Genomic DNA, 18,825 nt, shown 5'->3' on the forward strand with positions numbered 1-18,825 from the left:
ATATAACCCATGACCTGTCTACCAATCATATGAACCTATCTAGCCCAATAAATAAGTCTATATTCATATAGTAGGCCGAAATTATATTAACCGAAAAATATGTTTTATCAATCCAAAAATGCTCGCTAATAAATAATCGAGCTCAGTCATCCTCTCAAGTATGTGTCGTAAAATTCGCTGATCTCCCGGACCAGTCGATTGAGCTGCGCGTTAATGGCTAAATGCGCCATGGCAGTCGCCGCGGTGTTTGGCTGCTGGCTAAGAGACAGCTTCATGTCGACCGTAGTTCTAAACTCCCTCAGGAGGCTAAAATAGGCGTTGAAGCGTTGTTGGAGGGTCCCCGGGCCTTGTGCATCCCCATCCACAGAATCTCTGACCTCTTGCAGAACCGCATCCAGGCGAAGAGTCAAAACATTTGCTTCCAGCATTGGTGGTTCTTCGTTCGGGATCGGGTCCTGGACCTGCTGTTCCTCCTGGTCCTCCGGGTACCAGACCAATGGCACGTCGTCGCGTACAAATGGTGGCATTTCTCTCGGTGCGTTTATACTCCAAGTTAACTTAATTCAAAAATTTTATGCCAACAATGCCGTATGAAAAAAATTTTAATTTTCAAATTTTTTTGAAAAACGAGACGTGCTCTTTCCACATGAACGAAATGTGGAATGATTAAAACTTTGTTGGAACCTCAGCTGGAAGCCGAGTTCGTAAAATCATGGCCTACCAAGTGACATTATTTACAGACTTTTCAAGACTCGTAGGGAACTGAACAATGTTGCTTCACTTACTCGTATTCTAAGCTTAGAATTACCCTTGAACACACCTGAAGTTATCCCAAATAATACCTCACCACTCAAGGTATACGTCCAAAGGTTGTTGGTCTTCCTTCTACAGCACTGCATAGTTGCTTCCTATTGGGACTGAAAATCTTCCCATTAAATTCCCGTTAAAGCTGTAGTGGGAACCAATTGGCTTGCCCGTTCCGCTAGCGAATAGTTCCACTTACAAATCAACCCAATAAAAACAATTTTCGATATTAAATTATCATTTCGCCCAACTTCCACTTCCCCTCCTTCGTGGATTAACTTCACTACTACTCTAATCTCCGCCCCTGCACCATATTCCGAACCCCTCTGCACCACACACACACACACACGCATACGCATACAACTACAGTGAATACTCGTACAACAAAAGGATGTCGTGTCGTGCCGCGTCGCTTAATCATGTCAATGATTTATAACGCTTTCAAGGACCGAACCAAACTCAAACTTGTCGACGCCAACTCCCCATCTCATTCTTTCGGTATATCTCTCTCTTTCTCTCTATTTGTCTGTCTCTCCGGCTAAGCCTAAGGTGTGCGGTGCTGAGAGAGGGAATGACTTGCCAGACAAAAGCATAGTAACTAGCTTAGGCAGGGGGAGGGGGGAACATAAGTTTTGCAGCTACTTGTATGCCGAACGATGGGGGGAAATATATCTCACGAAAAATGATTTGGCTCATTATCAACAGGAGTGCAGAGGGAAAGAAAATGCTCTATGCTCGATATTGCGACTAAAAAATACCCTCTAATTGGGAAGTACTCCTTAAAATGAATCCAAGCTAAATGAAAATCCCTTATGGGGCTAAGCCTCCAGCGCACTCGATTCGCTCGTGCGCCCACCCCAGCTAACTCGCTTCTCTCGTGAGCAAAATGTACCGAGGCCACAAAAATAAACTGGAGTTTCAAACTAAAAATGTTCGATATGGGGGGCAGGCATCCCCTCTTACTCCAGTTATCATTTGGCGTAAATATCATATACTCTGGTACTCCGTTAATACAGGGTACACTTATATATATTTATATATATAAATAAGAAGAGAAAGAGATAAAGAGATAGAGAAAGGGGGGGACAAATATACACAGAAAGAAGCAGAGATACCGCGCAGGAGTGAGAGCCATCGAACAAACGCATAAATCAACAACAAAAACAGAAAAAATGATTTATAATTCGCTTACTTCTCCTTCTTCAGCTGTCCTTATCCCTCTAACTATCCGCCTGGATGTTGGAGGAGGGCGGAGAGTGTTGTATGATTGCTTCTAATAAGTAAAGTGGTATAATGACAAGGATGTCGGAAGGGGGCAGCACCGTAATCATTCCCCGGATCCATACGAATACGTGTACGAGCACTTCATACGATACAAAGGTGTCCTGTGTGCATGCCCACCAATAATAAAGTAATCAAAGTGATATGGTGTTGATGCCACAGCCAGCCATGAGGGGCATGATGCCATAGGGTTGGGCTGTTCGTCGTTTGGGATGGATGAAAGGAGGCCAGCACAGTATGCTGTTATTGTTGCCACATGTCCTTCCTTGAGATTATGGCATTAAGACATGGGGCAATCGAATTATGGTCCTGGCCTGCAAATGAAATTGAATAACGAACGGTTTCAGCTAGAAAGAGAATGGTGGGTGGCAAAAGGAAGCGAATTTTGGATGCCAGTAAGAACGGGCTGTCGGGAGGGGAACAGCTTCGAGAATCGAGAACAAATGATATGGGAGGAGTTTACATATAATAATATATATAAGAAAGCCAAAGGAAGGAGGCCGCCAAAGAGAGAGCACCGAAATGTAACTCAAATATGCCGATCGTAGCAATATCTTGACCCTGAGAATTCCGTAAAAACCAAAGACACTCGCTCAGGTATAAACAAATTCGTTCCATTCATTCATATTCTCCACTCCTTGTAGAATCATTGTCTTTGAGTGATTCCGGGAGGTTTCTTCAACATGTGTTTGCTGTCTGCTCTGCTAAACCAGAAAACCCCATAAATAGTTGCTTAATTACCTTCTCAAGTGCCAAGTGCACTCACCTGCTGTCCCTTCTGCTCTCTCCCCCGTAACGGAGCACAAAAAACTTCCACAGAAGAAACACCGAGCACACACATACACACACACAAAAAAGAGGAGGAAGCGGAAGTAGAGTTGCAGAAGACAAAGTATAAAACATATGCCCAAACACCGATTGCAATTAATCTTGTGCATGTTGCGGTGCCACTCCCGCTCCTGCTCGACTCCACTGTTCCTCTGGAGGTAAACTGTATTGGGAAACAACAAACAGAACAGAAACAGGGGGGGTTTTTTTTCGCTTGCCAGGGTTGCCACCTACAGCGGCAGAGACAGCGGCAGAGGCGCGATATCGTTGTGTTGCGTTGGAGTGGGTGTGGGTGTGCTGATCCTTTGTTGGCAAAGCAAACTTTGCCGAAATCTTTGAGGGGCCTCCTCTAGAATCTTGTGTGTGTGCTCTAGTGTTTGTTTATATGTGTGTGTGTGTGGGTGCTATAGACATTTGTGAGGTATCCCTTAAATACCAATTTATGGCACAAGCAGATAAAGTCCCAAATCTGCACTTAATCTTTTGCATTGTTTAATTTCGACTCATTGAGTTAGGCCATCCCCCCACGCTCCGACACTCTATGAATGTGCTTGTGTGTTCGTGGGCTTGTGGGCGTGTCTGTATGAATGGGCATTGTTCAAAGGCTCTCGCGCGCTTCTGGCCAGCAATTGCTGTGGGTGGGGTGGTGGGGAGGGGAGGGGCAGGCGCACTTAAGTTGCCTGGGAAATAAATCGTAGTCGACGTCTACAATGTGCCATGGACTAAAGGGGGGGGGAGTGGTTGGTATTTTCACGATGGAGAGTGTGGAATATTCGATGCTTCATTGCATCCACAGCAACAGGCGCAACAGTCAACGTCGTCATCGTCCTTCTCATCCTCAATTTTGTGGTTGTGGCACTGGCAGTGGGGAGGCGGGTGGTGCTTGGTTTTTGGGTTTTGGGTCTTGGTCTAAAGCAAGTTGTTTGCTAGTTAAAACTTGCAACTTGCGCGTTATTTCCTGCCACACACACACCGACACACACACACACATACATAGACGCAAACATAGAGTGGAAGCCCCCTTCCTGCAACCGCAGTGCCCTGCGTACTTAAGGTGTGAACGCAAAAGCTTGACTCATAAAATATTGAAAAAGCCGCAAAAACTTTGCACCAAAAAAGCTCCAGCTCCATAAACACACGCACACATAGTAGATGGCGCAAAGGAGCATCTGAAGGAGGGAGGCGTCTCCGAATGGTGGAAGAAATTTGCGGCAGGATGTCGGAACCCCAAATTGAACGGTTAAGTGGCAAGCAGCAAAAGTTTTTTCACCTGACTTGACTTTACCGCCCTTACCCTTACTTTGCTTGAACCGATTACAGAGCACGGATCCTGTGGGATAATATGGCTATTATGTTGATTCAACCATGTAAAGAGGTTCTATTAGCACATATTCTAGTACCCTAAAAGTTGTTAAAAATAGGAATCGAAAGACACTACTCAAAAATTGAATCTTTATCTGCATTTCAAATTCGAAACTTTTGAAACCCCTTTTTCCCCAGTAGCCTCAGACTTTATACAGACTTCACTTGGGAAATTCCTTGTCGATTGTTGTATTACTTTCTGTTTGGGGCATTACTGGGTCGTCCAGCCATGTCGAGCGATGCCATGGCTTTCCTGGCATTCAGCATGCACTGCTTCAAGATCATCATCATCTACTGCGTCTGTGTGAACATGCTGGAGCATTTTCTGCAGCGTCTCAACCAGCAATGAGAAGGAACACACCATGCCAAAAAATATAGTCTGAGACAGAGTCAGGGCAAAGAAACTCCCTTTCTAGCTCCGTTCTGTCCTTTGTGTTTCGGTCTTCTGCTTTCCATCCATTCGGCTTTTCCAAAAGTCGGAGTCAAGATGGCCAAATTATTTGCATTCAAGCTGAAAATCGATGCGATTTACGCAAATTACATACAATTTTTAATAGGTTTTTCATCAGGCATAAATTACGAGTACATCGAGCGAGAAGCATGAAACGGAAACGGAAAATGGAATACGGAAATTTAAATTACCTGCAACGTAATTACACAAAAGAATATGCCAATAAAAATGACTTATGTATCAATTTCCTTTACGACACGGAGTCCCAGACAGAATGGAATCGGCACGGCCCTTCTGGAGGAGGAGCGGGAGAGGCAGGGGGATGAGGATGAGGCTGGTTCTGGGGGCTTCTCCGCATGATGATGATGATGATGATAATAATAAAAGGCAACGTAGCACAAAGCGAACAATTTTCAATTTTATTTTTATTGCCTTATTGTGTATCAAATATTTACAATTATTTGCCCCGGAGCCCATGAAAATGAGCAGACAGACACGGCCCCCGCACGTCGTGGTCGATGCCACTGCCACGGGACATGGGACACGGGCGGGAAGCACTTTCGCTGGGTGTATGCAGCGCTGATAAATTCAAATAAATTCCGCGTGCCATGCGCTGCAGTGTAACCAAGGTGAAAATGATGAGAGTCCTCCCTAACCCACACCCCCCACTCGTCACCCCACTCGTCCCCCATTTGACGTGGCGTGGAGCGAACCAAACTACAGACGGGGAAAGTTTTTCGATCGAAAAGCGCGAAGGAAATTGCATGGCTGCCTTCTCCATTGCTCCCTCTCTGTCGTGGCATTAAAATTTTATTTTAATGTCATCGAGACGTTGATTTACAGCCTCTGTGTGCCTCTCTTTCAATCTCCTCCGTCTGTCTCTTTCTGTCTGTGTGTGCGGCAGGCAAAATATAATTTTAATAATATTTTATTGCTTCGAAAAGTGGTAATAGCGCGTAAAATGCCAAGGCACAGCCAGAAGGCAGTGGAGACAGACCAGTAGAAGTCTATCGTGTCGCACCACTCAATCCGCAACTGTAGTGGCATTCCAATTGAGTGCCACCAATCCAGAACGGGGATGTACAAAGAGCAACACATGCTCATGCTCCGATGCTGCCAAGCCATTGATACATTCAATTCGAACATAAGAAATTATTTGGAATTCTTAGTAAATTTCCTGTTAAGCTTTTAATATTAATTTTCGGCAAAAAGATAGCCTGAAAAGTGGGAAACCATCTAATGCCCAGGCCCTTGCCAGGGGCCAAGCCATTCCGAATTGGGACAGGCAGCTGCAGACAGGTGGGGGTTCTATCAATTGGAAACACATTTGCAGTTAGCTTGCCGTCTTTCCACCGGCTCACTGCCTGTCTGTCCTGCTGTCTATCTGCTTCATTTAGCAACAATTATAATGGTTTCCACTTCTGGCATTACTTTTTACGGCTGTCTTCTGTCTGTTTCTGCTGCCGCTGCTTGCTGCCTGCTGCCTGCTGCCATTCGAGGCAGGAATCTGTTCTCGGGACCATCGAAGAGCTAGTAGTAAAACTTAATGAAATGAAACCCTACAAATGGAACAGAAAGTAAGGTAAATGGAGGAGACGAGAGAGGCAATGCCATGGCCAGTGACATCGGAGATTGGCTTTCCACTTGCCGGAAAAATTATCCCAGATTCGCCTGGCATTTTTCGGCTTTTCCCGAATCTATTTTAAGTAATATTTATGCGCGGCTCTTTCCATTTTTTTTTTGTTTGCTCCTCACCAATTAATTTTTATTTATGTCTCTCTCTTGTTTTTTTTTTTTTTTTTTTTTTTTGGTTCATTGTTGGTTTGCTTTTCCCTTATCAAACAAACAGTTGGCAAAATGATAAATGCCCTTCAGCTAACCCCCTCTCCATGCGCCCACCATCAGCGAGCATTTGGTAATTTAATATTTTTCATTTTTTCCAAAGTTTTCTGTATGGGGGAAATGATATTTCACCGCAGAGTGTGGGTGGGAAGCTTCTAAAAAATGACAATTTTTAATTATCAAATGCGTTTAATGATAAAAATTGTCTAAGCGGGTGATATGGGGGTGTGGCTGGCCACTTTCCCAGCCCCCTTCCCGGTCTCTGGTCTTGGCTTTTAATTTATGATTTATTTGTGTGGGTGGCGGCGCCCATAATAATTAATATTGCACACAAGAAAGTGGCAGAAAAAATACTACCACAAACCTAAGACTGGAAGGAGCTGTAGCTGTCGCTGGGGCTGGAGCTGGAGGCAACAACATGAGCACAGGCGTCGAAAGCAATCCCCCAGAGGGGGATTCTCATAAATCTTGGAGGAGAGCGAGACCGGCCCAGTGGCGGACGGGGACGGGACGACAGTAAGTGCAATGTCATTGAGGCGCGAATAGAAAGGGGAATACCCGTGCCCATACGTACGAGCATAAGAAAAGAAAAGGCCCACACTCCCGGAGACACCCCCCCTGTGTGTGTGATTCGTAGCCCTGCGCCATCTTGAGCCCAGCGCAAAGAAGAAAAAATTAAAAGTATTTCTCGAATTATTGTTAATGATGATTAAAAATATGTGTACCTGCGCCCAAGGTAAGAAGACACACACACACACACGCGTACCACAAAGCAAAGAGCTAAGAAATAATGGGGATGAAGCATGGTACATGGCATAATGTGGCATGGAATGGTATACGTACTCATACGTGAGTATGTACACATGTCCCCAAAGAGAACCAGAGTGGATTCGAGTTCACTTGACTTTGACTTTACGTGCAGCTCAAACTTCAAATCGTTGGAGTCGAAAGGTGCTTCTTCCTATGCCGAACGGTGTAGCCAAGGACTAAGTTCATAGCATAACATCATCATACATTATCCGAATAAGTGATTCAGTTTGACCATTATCTCTAAGCTTAATCGGAAATGCAAGAGCTGTGCAATGGCTATATTTGCAAGTCCCAGCCCCTTGCTATATGTCTAGAATACTCTCCAAATTTGAGATCTCCACTCTCCAATCGAAATGGGCTATACGCACAATTGTGGGGAGAGAATCAGGAGACAGGAACTGGGGAAAAAGAGCACAGGGTTGACTGCGGCGTGTGGCGGCACTCGATAACATAATTATCTGTCATAATCAGTAGGCGTTGAAATGTGCAATTCAAAGTGCAATTTAATGCGCGCCAGCAGCTAAAAACAACAGATATAGATACAGCCATGGCTTTACAGATACAAATACAGATACAGATACAGATACGAATGCGGAGATCCCAGCAGAGGGAGATGCACAAAAGCGCAAGGGCGTAGCTGCAGCGGCCACGGTTTCCAGGGGGAGGCGAGTGCATCAGAGTGGGTGGATGAATCAGAGGCATAGTCAAACAACACTTTAGAAGGGGGTACAGCTTATATTCATGGCCCAATGCTGAGCTAACATTGAATAACATGAAAATAATATTTGAATTACACAAAAGTTGATTTATTGGTATATTAAATATAATTAAATAATCAATTGCATTGATTCACCCCAGCGAAAAGGTGGATGCATAAAACTATATAAAAAGAGAGTTCATGTACTCAATTCATTGAGTACATCCCAGCTAACATTAGAGGGTCTTGCGATCCCCCACATAAAGTAATGGGCCCCCTTTGCCTTAAGCCCCTGCCCATAGGTGGTGGCAATCGTCTAAAGCATTTCGGTGATTGTGTGTCAGTTGGAGTTTTGGAAAATTTGCATCGGATTATTGCAATAAACATAATTATGCGCGCTGCATATGATTTTTCAATTAAACACATGCAACCCGCTGCTGCTGCACGAAGGGGGGCGTCGCACACTGGGAGGGCTGCTGCGACAACGATGCACGTAAAAGGGTTAACGAGTAGGTCTTTTGGGGGGCGTACTCGTACGCGTACCGGGGGGATACGGGGATAACATGACCAACCAATTGCCGCTCGTTGCGGGTGTTTGTAATGCATATTTGTTAATTAAGTGTCGCATGTGTATGTCCCCCTCTCTCCCTCTCTCTCTCTATGCCACCGCGAGACGCCTCTGTCTGCCTCTGCCTGCCAGCGTGTGTGCAATGGTAACGGTGCTTAAGTGGAATCAATGGATCGTAATGCAGAGATAATCATTTTTAGCAAAAAACCTTCGCGCGGAAGAGGAGAACGGGTGGAGAGTGGAGGGATATCATTAAATTCGCTGGAAGGACCGACCGATGACGATGATGATGGGCGTTGCCAACGTGCGGCCCTGCCAACCTGCTTTGTCAATGACAAATGCCACAAACAGCAGGATGCTAGGATAGCAGGCTGGTTGGCATTCCTAGAGTGGGGAGTGGGACAAATTGCAATTAGATGAGGTGTTGGAGCAGAAATTTTGTGGCTCGATTTTATTTGTCCCTGTCATTTCAAGCATACGAGTGCTGCACTTGACTGTCGAAACCCCCTGTCGTACCCTCGAGCCACCAATGCAGCTGCTGGAGTCGGGTAATTGTCTTTGAAAGCGATATCATTATATTTTGCGGTCCGTGATTAATAAACATACAAAAAAAACGTATACTATTCATAATGAACATTACGAACTAAGGGTACAGCATGGAAGAACGCTTGTCGTGTCGAATGGATCCACCCAAAAACCCGAAAAAACCACACACAAAAAAAAAGTAAAGAACGAAAGGGCGTGTCGGATCAGGTCAGCGTAACAATGGCTATGAGGCCGGCCACGCCGAGATCCTTGTCCAGAAGGGTCAGCTCGAGTAAGTAGTCCCCCTTGGGGGCATCATCGGGCAGGAACTCGGTCTCCAGCTCGTAGTTGTCGATCTTGTACTGGCCCTTTGGGAAGGGACAGTCACCCTGCTCGGGCATGTTGGAGGACTTTTGCAGATACGGATAGGTGTCCTCGTCCTCGTTGATGAACTGGCAGAAGGGCTTCTTCACGTTCATCACCAGGGGACCCTTCTGGCCGGCATTCGAGTCGTAGACGAACACCCGCAGCATTATCTGGGTGGAATTTTCAGGAGGATGATTTCAAGATGAGCGACTATTTCGGAGACTATTCGGATAACACCACTCCACTCACCCCTTGCTCGTCGCCCATGTTCAGCTTGAACTCAAAGTCGCCGGCGAGGGCGAACTTGTTGCGTGACACCTTCTTCATGCGCAGCGTGCCCCAGTCGACCCATTTGCCATCGGTCTCGTAGTCCTTGTTCTGATCAAACGAGTTGAGTTCGACGTTGTAGGGCTTTTCAGCGCGGCAAACGTGGATCGCCAGGAGCAGCGCGAACGGCCACAGACTGCAGAAGCGCTTCATTTTTCTCGTACCACTGATCCACTAAGCTCCAGCACATCGCTCCTATATACATATCAGTGGGTATATTGGGGCCCCCTCATACGCTATCTCTCACGCCAGATCGCTGTTCGAACATGCCAATGGATCGAAATTAGTTTTCATGTTTGTTCCGTTCCCACATAGTGTTCACAATGTCAGACATGCAGTGTGCAGCGATTCAGGGACAAAGTTATCGTTAAATTGAAGGTGGTTCTAGCTATCAAACATTCGATGATGATCATAATAAGTCATGGATTAATGATGGATTTTACTTCAGGCTTTGTTCACCGTTAGATGCCCTCTCTCTCTACAATCACAAATCTCTAAGTTCTTTAAGTTCATGCAAAGTTTCCCTTAGTTCTGGAGAACAATTTGCTTCACTCATACTAGTTCCTCCCATCCATTACAATTCGTATTCTAATCTCATTTCTGTTCAATTTGATTCAAAATTCCCCTCCATCACCCCCCTGCTCCAACCGCACAATCAATCCCTATTTTGCTCCCCTATTCCGTCCGCTGGCATCTTAACTTTTCTGTTGAAATTCTGCAAATATTTTATGCCAACTAATCTCTTAACACTCTATTGAGACATGTAAACTTTTAATAGCATTTGCTGTACTCTGCCAAAGTCTGTTCGAATGGATGGTAGAGAAGAGATTGGGGAAATTCGGTGGGTTGGTGCGGTCTGGTCTGGGCCCTTGTTTTATAGCCTGCAGCAGTTTTCGTGTTTGAACATCAAAAGTAATAAATTCATCGAACCATCGCCATCGCCGGGCCAGAAATGTGCCTCGCCGACGCGGCCGTCTTCTAAGGAGTGTCGGGCAGGGCGGCAGGTGGCGGTTTGATTTTGTTGTTTTAGGTCGCGTCTCTGGCGCTACTTTCAGGTTTCACCGTTGCCGTTGCCGTTGCTGTTGCTCAATAACTTCCTGCCCGGAGTACTGTACTTGCAGAGCAGAGGAGAATGGAGGCGCTCCCATTGCCTCTCGCCGGGCCCGGCATCGGCCTGGCCGTTAATTTCCATCGTTCTGCCTCGTTGTTTGCTGTTGTTTCTGTCTTCAGTTTGTTGCTGCAAAGTTATTTAAGTAACTGTCTTGACTTGTTTCTTGTCCCTGCATTGATTGCCCCTCAGTCCACAGTCCTCAGTCCCCAGTCCTTAGTTGGAGTTTTTGGGTTCGGTTTTGGTTGGATTGGAGTCGAGTAGAGTCCCCCATAAATTCCGTTTGGCCCGAAACAGAAGTTAAATGTCTCTGAAAGTTTTGTGCAAGTATTTCCAGGCTTATGTTATTTATGGGTTTCTAATCGAAACGCTGCTCTGTGGCCAGTTGGCACTAGTTGGCCGCACAGCGGAACTATTTCAGTGCGAACATTAGTGGTGGAAACTGGCTAATTATACTTGCTACCCAAGGAATGCAGTGGCCACAACCCAACATGCCTTTCAGGGATGGTCCATAAGGTTGTGACGCTCCTAAAATTTCTCAGTTATTCCACCATCCATCTAGGATGCTTCTATGCGATATTTAGCCGATGGTTTACAAATGCAACCCTAAAAAATAATGAATGGCAATCGAAAACAGTTCTCGCCTAGCAGCAGCTCTAGTATTCTTCTGCAACCAAGCCGCACCGAAGTTCCGACTTGCTGATGCATATGGATATATATTCAATGGGTAGGCTCAAACTAATCCAAAATGATTGACTATGGAATGAGAATGCTGTGAATATTCCTCAAGGAAACTTCATCGAAACTTTTCATACGACATTGAGCCACAATTTCCACTTGATTTTGTATTTATCTACAAAATGAATATATTTAATTAAAGCAATAATTACTCGCATATACGCGGACAGTGCCTACTGGTAGGACCACCTAACAATTTGCCCTCAAATGAGAGTCACGTGACAAAATACACGGGACATCATTTAAAAGAAGAAAAAAAAAAACAAAAACCGAAAGGAAAAGCAAAAAAAAAAACAAAACAGAAAAAGAGTCCCAGGCGACGTTGTGTCTTTATGAAGACACCCCTTTAGAGGGAGGGCAGAGCTGAAAGAATTGCAGCGAAATTAAAATAAAATAAAATTTACGTTGAATTAAAAAGAAGGCAGCCAAAGCAACAAGAGACAACAGCAATAGCTGCAGAGTCCTGAAGAATGTTGAGTATTATCAGAGAGTATCGACTATTTGATGACGTGCCGATTTAAGCGGCGTGGATCTGGAGAGATAGGGATCCTAAGCAGCAGAATCGAAGCTACCTGCAAAGCTGGATCTATGGTATTATGTTCCTCTGTTGTTGTACTCAGAAATATATTGTTAAAATTTGAATAATCATTAAAAGCGCAAGAGGCATGCTGCATGAATATATCAATGTATGTCCTATCACTGCATCTATTCATCATTTTAATGGATATACCTTGTCTATTCTCTATTCCTCTGAGCCATTAACAAACCTCCACCAGCCAGCCTAATCTACCCCATTCGCTAAATCAACGCTTACAGGGTAGCTGATAAGCGGAAAACGTGCAAAGAGTGGCAGGAGTGGGCAAGAGCAGGACGAGTCGTGACTTCATTTGCTTGACACTTGGCTGTGGAAAGTAGCAGAGGAGCAGCGCGGGACTGTGGCGTCAAGTGTGTGCCACAAAGGAACGGCAATAAGAGAGACAGCAGCAGTAGAAGAGAGGGCGAAAGCCAGAGAGGGGGAGAGAGAGAGAGAGGGAAACCAGGGTAGGTGGGTGCGAAAAGAAAAGGCTGCAAACGATTCCTAATTGAAAACTATTAAATTCTTCTTTTTTTTCCTTGGTTTTTCCCTCTGCTACTTAATTTCTTCCTGCCACCCAACCTTACCCCCTCTCTTACACTCCCTGCCGGTCCAAATTGGAACTTGAATTTCATTCCGAATGACATTCGCTCCATCACGCGTCAACTGCAGCCCAGCTCTGGCACGTAGCCTGGCGACGGCGACGGCTACGGCTACGGCTACGGTCTGGGTTCCGGCCAGAGAGCAGAAAAAAAAAAAGAAAGAAAGAAAAGCGGACATTTTCATTTGAGCATATTTAATTAGATGCAATTATTTATGGTATTAAATAGATGAGGCAGTAAATGTGCTGTACAGCCCTCTTACCAGGCTATCTGGAAAACGGGCGGAAAAAAATGAAGAAAATTGAAATAAAATGCTAAAGAATTGCGTCGTTGTCTGTCGCCAAAGCAGAGTGAAAAAAAAAAGCCGAAGTGAAAAGAAAAATATTCAATTCTTGGCTCTCTCAAAAAGGCAGAATTCTGCAGCGAATGCCACGACACCACCCCCTCTTCCAGCCCACTCCAGTGGCAGAGTCCGCACCATTTACCAACCAACCATAACAATGGGAGTCCCCCCGACCATCAGCACCGGGACGAGGATGGGATGGATGCCCGGACGAAGGAGTGCATTTAAATGGCAGGAAATTTGAAAAAAATTGAAATTTAAGTCTTTGATATATTGAAGCCGATTTATTAGCCGCCCCCTTTATTCGCCCCTCCTCACAGTCCACAGCCCACAGCCACACCCATTGTTAGTCATTTTCCTTTGGTGTTACGAAAAAAATCCCTAAGATACGAGCATCTCCTTCCTCTCCATCCGCTGCTCAATCAGTGTCTGACCAAAGCAGAGCCGAACAGAAGCCTCTCATCTGAAAGTTGGTTAAGAAAAAACACTCGTAGGAGAAAGAGAGGAGAATGTGCTCCCAGGTATCCCAACGATCAAAGCAGTATCGAAATAGTAACTATCGTTCCCAACAGAGGATGGTGCAGTCTCAGACCAATGGTGAGTGGTCCAGAAAAGAAAAATCAAACCAGTCGAAACTTTTTCTTTTTTGTAGAGGCTCGACATTAAGATAGTTGTTACACAGAGAGCTAAGGAAGACAGAAAGAGGATCCTTTAAGAACATTGCGGATATGAACACTAAGCCACGTTGGTAGAGAGTTTGCTTGGTTTCTATGGCTTCTAATTACATCTTAGTAACAGTTTATTATTCAAATAAGTATATAAAGCGAACCTTTAGAGGTTTAAAAGCCCTGAGGGCACTACTTAGGCAGCTCTTAAGTAGCTCCCATTACAGGGAGAAAGGTAAAGGTTCGGAGGTCCCTCAGCCCCATCAGCACACATAGCCACAAATCCACACCTATGGCATTCAACCCCACCGTTTGACACTTATTGGACTTAATAGCGCGTGACCATGGACAGTCAACCCCATTCGCACCTTGTCCACGGACACGAACAAGACAAATCACACAAATTGACAAACGTTTAACATAATTTACACAGCAAAGCCGAAACGACTTACACTTGACCACACTTCGCCCAGTCCTCAGTCACCAGTCCCCACTGCCCCCACCATTTCTTCGGTCCCTCGCTCGTTCGAGCGACTCGTGTCCAATATTGACCCTTTCGCCTGTCCAAAACCCTTGTCAACGTTGCGTATCCGAAACTATTAAAAAGATCAGCCAAACACTTGACTGCCTTCATGGTCAGCGTCGGACAGAGGCGGTAAGACATATATGGGGGAGGAATAAAGTGGGAAAAAAATGAAATAAAATTGAAGAGGATGTCCCACCGTTCTAGGGTTTTTTGCCATTTTTCACACGCTGCTTCCCAGTCCCATGTACGGGTCTGGGCTAAACAGGACATATGTTCATGGTCAAATCGATTAAATAAATCATTAGCATCTTTTGTAGCCAGTTTTCGTGCTCCGCGTGTCCTTCTCCGGGTACTTTGTGTGTGTGTGTGGCCCTTTTGTAACGCGTGTCGCTGCTCTTCTCGTATCATGTGTTGGTGCAAATTGTTTTTTAATACAAGAAAAAGTCTGGCTCCCCCAATATCCTGGCTCTGCTACCAGTGTGAAAGTGAGAACTTTTCTTTATTTCTTTTTTTTTGGGGGGGTTCCGTTGTAGTTTGACATTTAATTTGTTGCGCTTCTGTGGGGCAGAAACAGTTTCAAAGAAAGAAGGCTAATTTATTACAGAACACTCGACATGGAGAGTGAGAAAGTGGAAGTAGAAGAAGAAGAAAAAGGGAAGACGCTATAAGAGATAGTGGGAACTCTATGGGGGATCTTGGACAGGCCGAATGTTTAGTTTAGTTTAGTTTTAGGCAATTTCAAATCTAAGGCAATAAAAAAGCACTGCATTCATTTCATTGGTAAGGGGAAAAAAATGTTTCACATACTTTTGATGGTTAAAATATATTTATTCAATAGCTTCAGGCTTATTTTTCTTCGGAATTTCTTCGTTCTGGGGCTGGCAACCCTGGCTTCCACAAAAACTGTCCCTTTTCTCAGGGGCTGCCCACTCCTTGCCTTTGTCCTCTTTCATTTGGCATTTTTTTGTATGCGTCTGGATTGAAATGGGGTTGGAGTCGCTTCTGGTGTTTATTTTCTATAAATATAAATTAAATGGGTGGCGTGCGACTGTCCAATAAATTTTAGCTATTTTTATGTTTCGAGACACCTTTTACGGTTCGGTTTCGGTTTTCTATTTCTTTCCATTCTTGTTTCTTTATTCCTTGTTTTTCAAGTGGCATTGTGGTCTGGCTGGACCTTTTGTATGGCATCCAGCTTCAACTCCGGCTACGGCCACGGCCACGGCTACAGCTTCGCAGTCAATGTCGAACCCTTTTCATTGTGAAAGGCGTGGCGTGGAAAAATTGTTGCCCAAGTCGAGCCATATCAAGTGACAATAGTTAGTTTTATTCACGATCCTTTTTTGTTGGGTAATAAAAGACAATTTGTTTTATGAATGAATGAAGCAACAGGCAAACGGGAAGCAGGGGTCCCAGGTATACTCCTATCCAACACTGGCTGCCAGTGTGTGCACACTCGTTCAATTCGCCAAAGTTCACTGCCCCATGCAAATTTATACAAATATTTTGTATGAGTATATGTATATATATATATATATATTTACGTGTATATATATGTGTATATATAGATATTATAACTCTGGCTTTTGTTTTAGTCGAACTCGGGGCCACAAAACCTTTTGTAAAGCGCACAGAACGGAACAGGAGAGAGCGGAGCAGAAGAAGATACAAAAAAAAAACGCAAACAATTTCTTGTAATTAAAATCCATGGCCTTTTCAGTCCCAGCCCACTTAGGCGGTGGATGGGTGGATTGGTGGATTGGTGGGGGGCCTTGGCTTCTCCGAGTGATTCAGTCAGGTGCTCAGCTGCGCCAATCAGTCACAGACCAGTCAACCACCGCTCGGTGGCATGGTGGCAAGGTGGCATGGGGGCTCTGTGGGGTCCGGCTGTACTTGTCACTGCAGGTGGAGAGGAGAATAAGACATGGGCATGGGAGTCGAATGGAAGCCCAAAGGCAGACACAGACCGACCTCTGCCAAGAGATTCTTCTCACATTCTCAGTGCTCCGCTCGGCTCTGGCCTAGCCATTATTTTTTCTCTTTTTTGTTCAAGAATTACTGATTATTAATTCATTTTGAACCGGTGAGGCATTCATATTTCTGCAGGAAAGAGTGGGTCGTCCTTCGACACGCACAGGGGGCTGGGATGCAGGACCGAGCCCCATCATCCCTTTGGTCCTTCACGTTGTCTGTCAATGTTTTGCTTTCATTTTACGTTTCTTTTTTTGTAATTTTTCCATTTTTTGTCATTCTTTGACTGTCATATATTTGAACAGCTTGCTGGCTTGATGGCTCGCCGGCTTGCTGTCCTGCTTGCCAGGACCCGCCTGGCGCTGCATTCATTGTTAAATCATTGAGTTTTTACTGCAGTTTGGCGAACGGGATTCGACGCTGCCAACCATATCAACCTCAATTTCAGCTTTCTGTTGTGCTCTTCAAGCACTCTGCTTCTGATGCTGCTGCTGCTACTGCTGCTGCTGCTGCTGGTCCCGTCCCGGACTGTCCGTGTAAATAAAGTCAGCGCGGTAAGAAAACAAAATGTGAACTGTGACTGGGCCTGCACCTGCACCAGCAGCAGCACCTGGACACCGACACAGACTCGCACACGAGGTAAAGGTAGAGTAGAGAACATCTGCTCTAAAATGCAAGCAGTGTCCTGGTCCTGGACCTGGTGCTGGTGCTGGTCTGGCCTGGGCTTTGGCTTGGGCCTGGCTTGTTAGTCTGATTGGGTGGCTGATTGGTTGGAACTGCTCTCACTGAATCTCGGCTGAGCAGCGACGTTGGCGTCATCGTCATCGTTGTCGTCGTTGTCGTTGTCGTTGTCGCCAGTGACAGTTGTCCCGAGAACCAGGACCGGTTCCAACAATGAAGCGGAAACAATGTTTACAATTTTCTTTCTTTTTTATACCGCTTCCAACAGACAGAATACTCGTACATTTTTTTCTCTCTGTGCTGGTATTTTCTCTTCTTCTCGGTTCATATTTTGTGTTTGCCTTGTTATGCTTTGTGTGTTGTATACATATTGTACCTCCTGTACCTATACTGCGGGCCGGGCATCTGCCATGTTTGACTGTATTTAGCCAGCGGTCATAAAGTTAATTTGTACAAATGTTGCAAATAATTCAAACAGTTTGCTTTCCCTTCTCGGTCTCCCTGTCGCTCTTTCTCTATGTGTTTCTCTTTTGCTAGCTATATATGTATTTTATATTGCCATGACCCAACACTTGAAGAGATTTTCGACTAGCTTGGGGTAACACTGGCAGCCATACTAATATGGTTTTAAGGGATACGCATACACTGATCAAATCAAATACGACATGGCCACACTGTTCGAGTCTCCTCCAATTCAATCTGCCATTCTTTGTCCTCCTTGAGCACTCTCTGTCTCTGGGAGAGCGCCTTCCCAAATTCCCAATGGCCAGCGATCATTGTTGTCATCTGCTATCTGCCTTTTGCCGCAATGACACTCGTCCTGATACCCGGGACATCGGGCCAACCAAACAGCCATTAGCAGGTGCCACATAAAATTTCTAATTAACCAAAAAGCCTATTAGCAACGACACAACGAACACTATTTTATTATTAGCCAAAAGCAGATGCAGCCGCAGCCGCCAGTACAATACGAGCCACAAATGGCAGACAGCAGAGCACAGCAGAGAGCAAAAAAGTACCCGAGAACATTCAACACCTTTTAAGGTGGGTCCTAAATGAAAGCGTCGTTCTTGGCTGCCTTCCAGCTCCACCTCCTTCCGCCACTTCCGAAGCGGGAAAACATAATTTTACTTATTACAATTTTATATACTTATGGAGGATGCGATGCCATGCGATACATATACGATGCGATGCGATGCGATGCGATGCCGTCCCGCAGCAAAACATATTCCCAAAAATTACCAATTTTGTTGCTTACGATTATTACCTTGGCAATGGGGCTGCTGGCTGCCACGTTCCACGTTCCACTTGCCGTGTTAGGCCCGGCTTTGCGGCACTCTGGAGATGACTTAACACGTAGCACATCATTAAAAATTTTGTGCCATTAATGCATAACACACACACACACAAACTGAGGGAGGAGTGGGTTACTACACGTAGCATGATCAAATTGCCAATATGTCACACACACACACACACACCCCCGCATCTACCCGCTCGGAGACGCCACAGCCAGTGGAAGGAAGGGTTGGACGAGAGATGGAAACTAATACGAGTAAGTACGAGGAACCAGGCAGCACCATCATCTTATTTACGTCTTTTTAACACCTTTTTGCAGCCACCCGTTGCCCCACCCGTCCGCTGTGGCAGGGACTGTATCCCGTTGAACAATTAACAAAAGGTAATGTAAAATTATAATTATCACACAAAAGCACATTTGTTAATTTAAGCTAAAACAAACACGGCCAGGCCAGAA

The 18,825-nt window shown here is 45.1% G+C and overlaps 3 protein-coding genes across 3 annotated transcripts in view; 2 read left to right on the plus strand and 1 right to left on the minus strand.

Moving 5' to 3' along the window:
* Positions 1–18,825, plus strand: part of LOC6901756 (uncharacterized) — an 81,649-nt gene that overhangs the window by 25,145 nt on the left and 37,679 nt on the right. The window lies entirely within an intron of this gene.
* On the plus strand, positions 4,396–4,979 carry LOC117184563 (uncharacterized). The gene has a single exon (XM_033382808.1). It carries the CDS (start codon positions 4,505–4,507, stop codon positions 4,622–4,624), a length of 120 nt encoding a protein of 39 aa, XP_033238699.1. The 5' UTR covers positions 4,396–4,504; the 3' UTR covers positions 4,625–4,979.
* Positions 9,196–10,036, minus strand: CheA7a (Chemosensory protein A 7a). Its single transcript, XM_001355113.4, has 2 exons — positions 9,784–10,036; positions 9,196–9,704 (listed from the first exon to the last, which is right to left on the minus strand). Exons 1-2 carry the CDS (start codon positions 10,012–10,014, stop codon positions 9,393–9,395), a joined length of 543 nt encoding a protein of 180 aa, XP_001355149.2. The 5' UTR covers positions 10,015–10,036; the 3' UTR covers positions 9,196–9,392.

Source organism: Drosophila pseudoobscura, chromosome X (genome assembly GCF_009870125.1).
Source record: "Drosophila pseudoobscura strain MV-25-SWS-2005 chromosome X, UCI_Dpse_MV25, whole genome shotgun sequence".
In the NCBI taxonomy this organism is placed as follows: domain Eukaryota; kingdom Metazoa; phylum Arthropoda; class Insecta; order Diptera; family Drosophilidae; genus Drosophila; species Drosophila pseudoobscura.

Bases quoted from the DNA above. Each gene is read 5' to 3' on its own strand.
- CheA7a (XM_001355113.4), bottom strand. From the start codon at position 10,014: ATGAAGCGCTTCTGCAGTCTGTGGCCGTTCGCGCTGCTCCTGGCGATC. The intron at 9,705-9,783 runs GTGAGTGGAGTG...AATTCCACCCAG, and splicing joins ACATGGGCGACGAGCAAGGG to ATAATGCTGCGGGTGTTCGT.
- LOC117184563 (XM_033382808.1), top strand. From the start codon at position 4,505: ATGTCGAGCGATGCCATGGCTTTCCTGGCATTCAGCATGCACTGCTTC.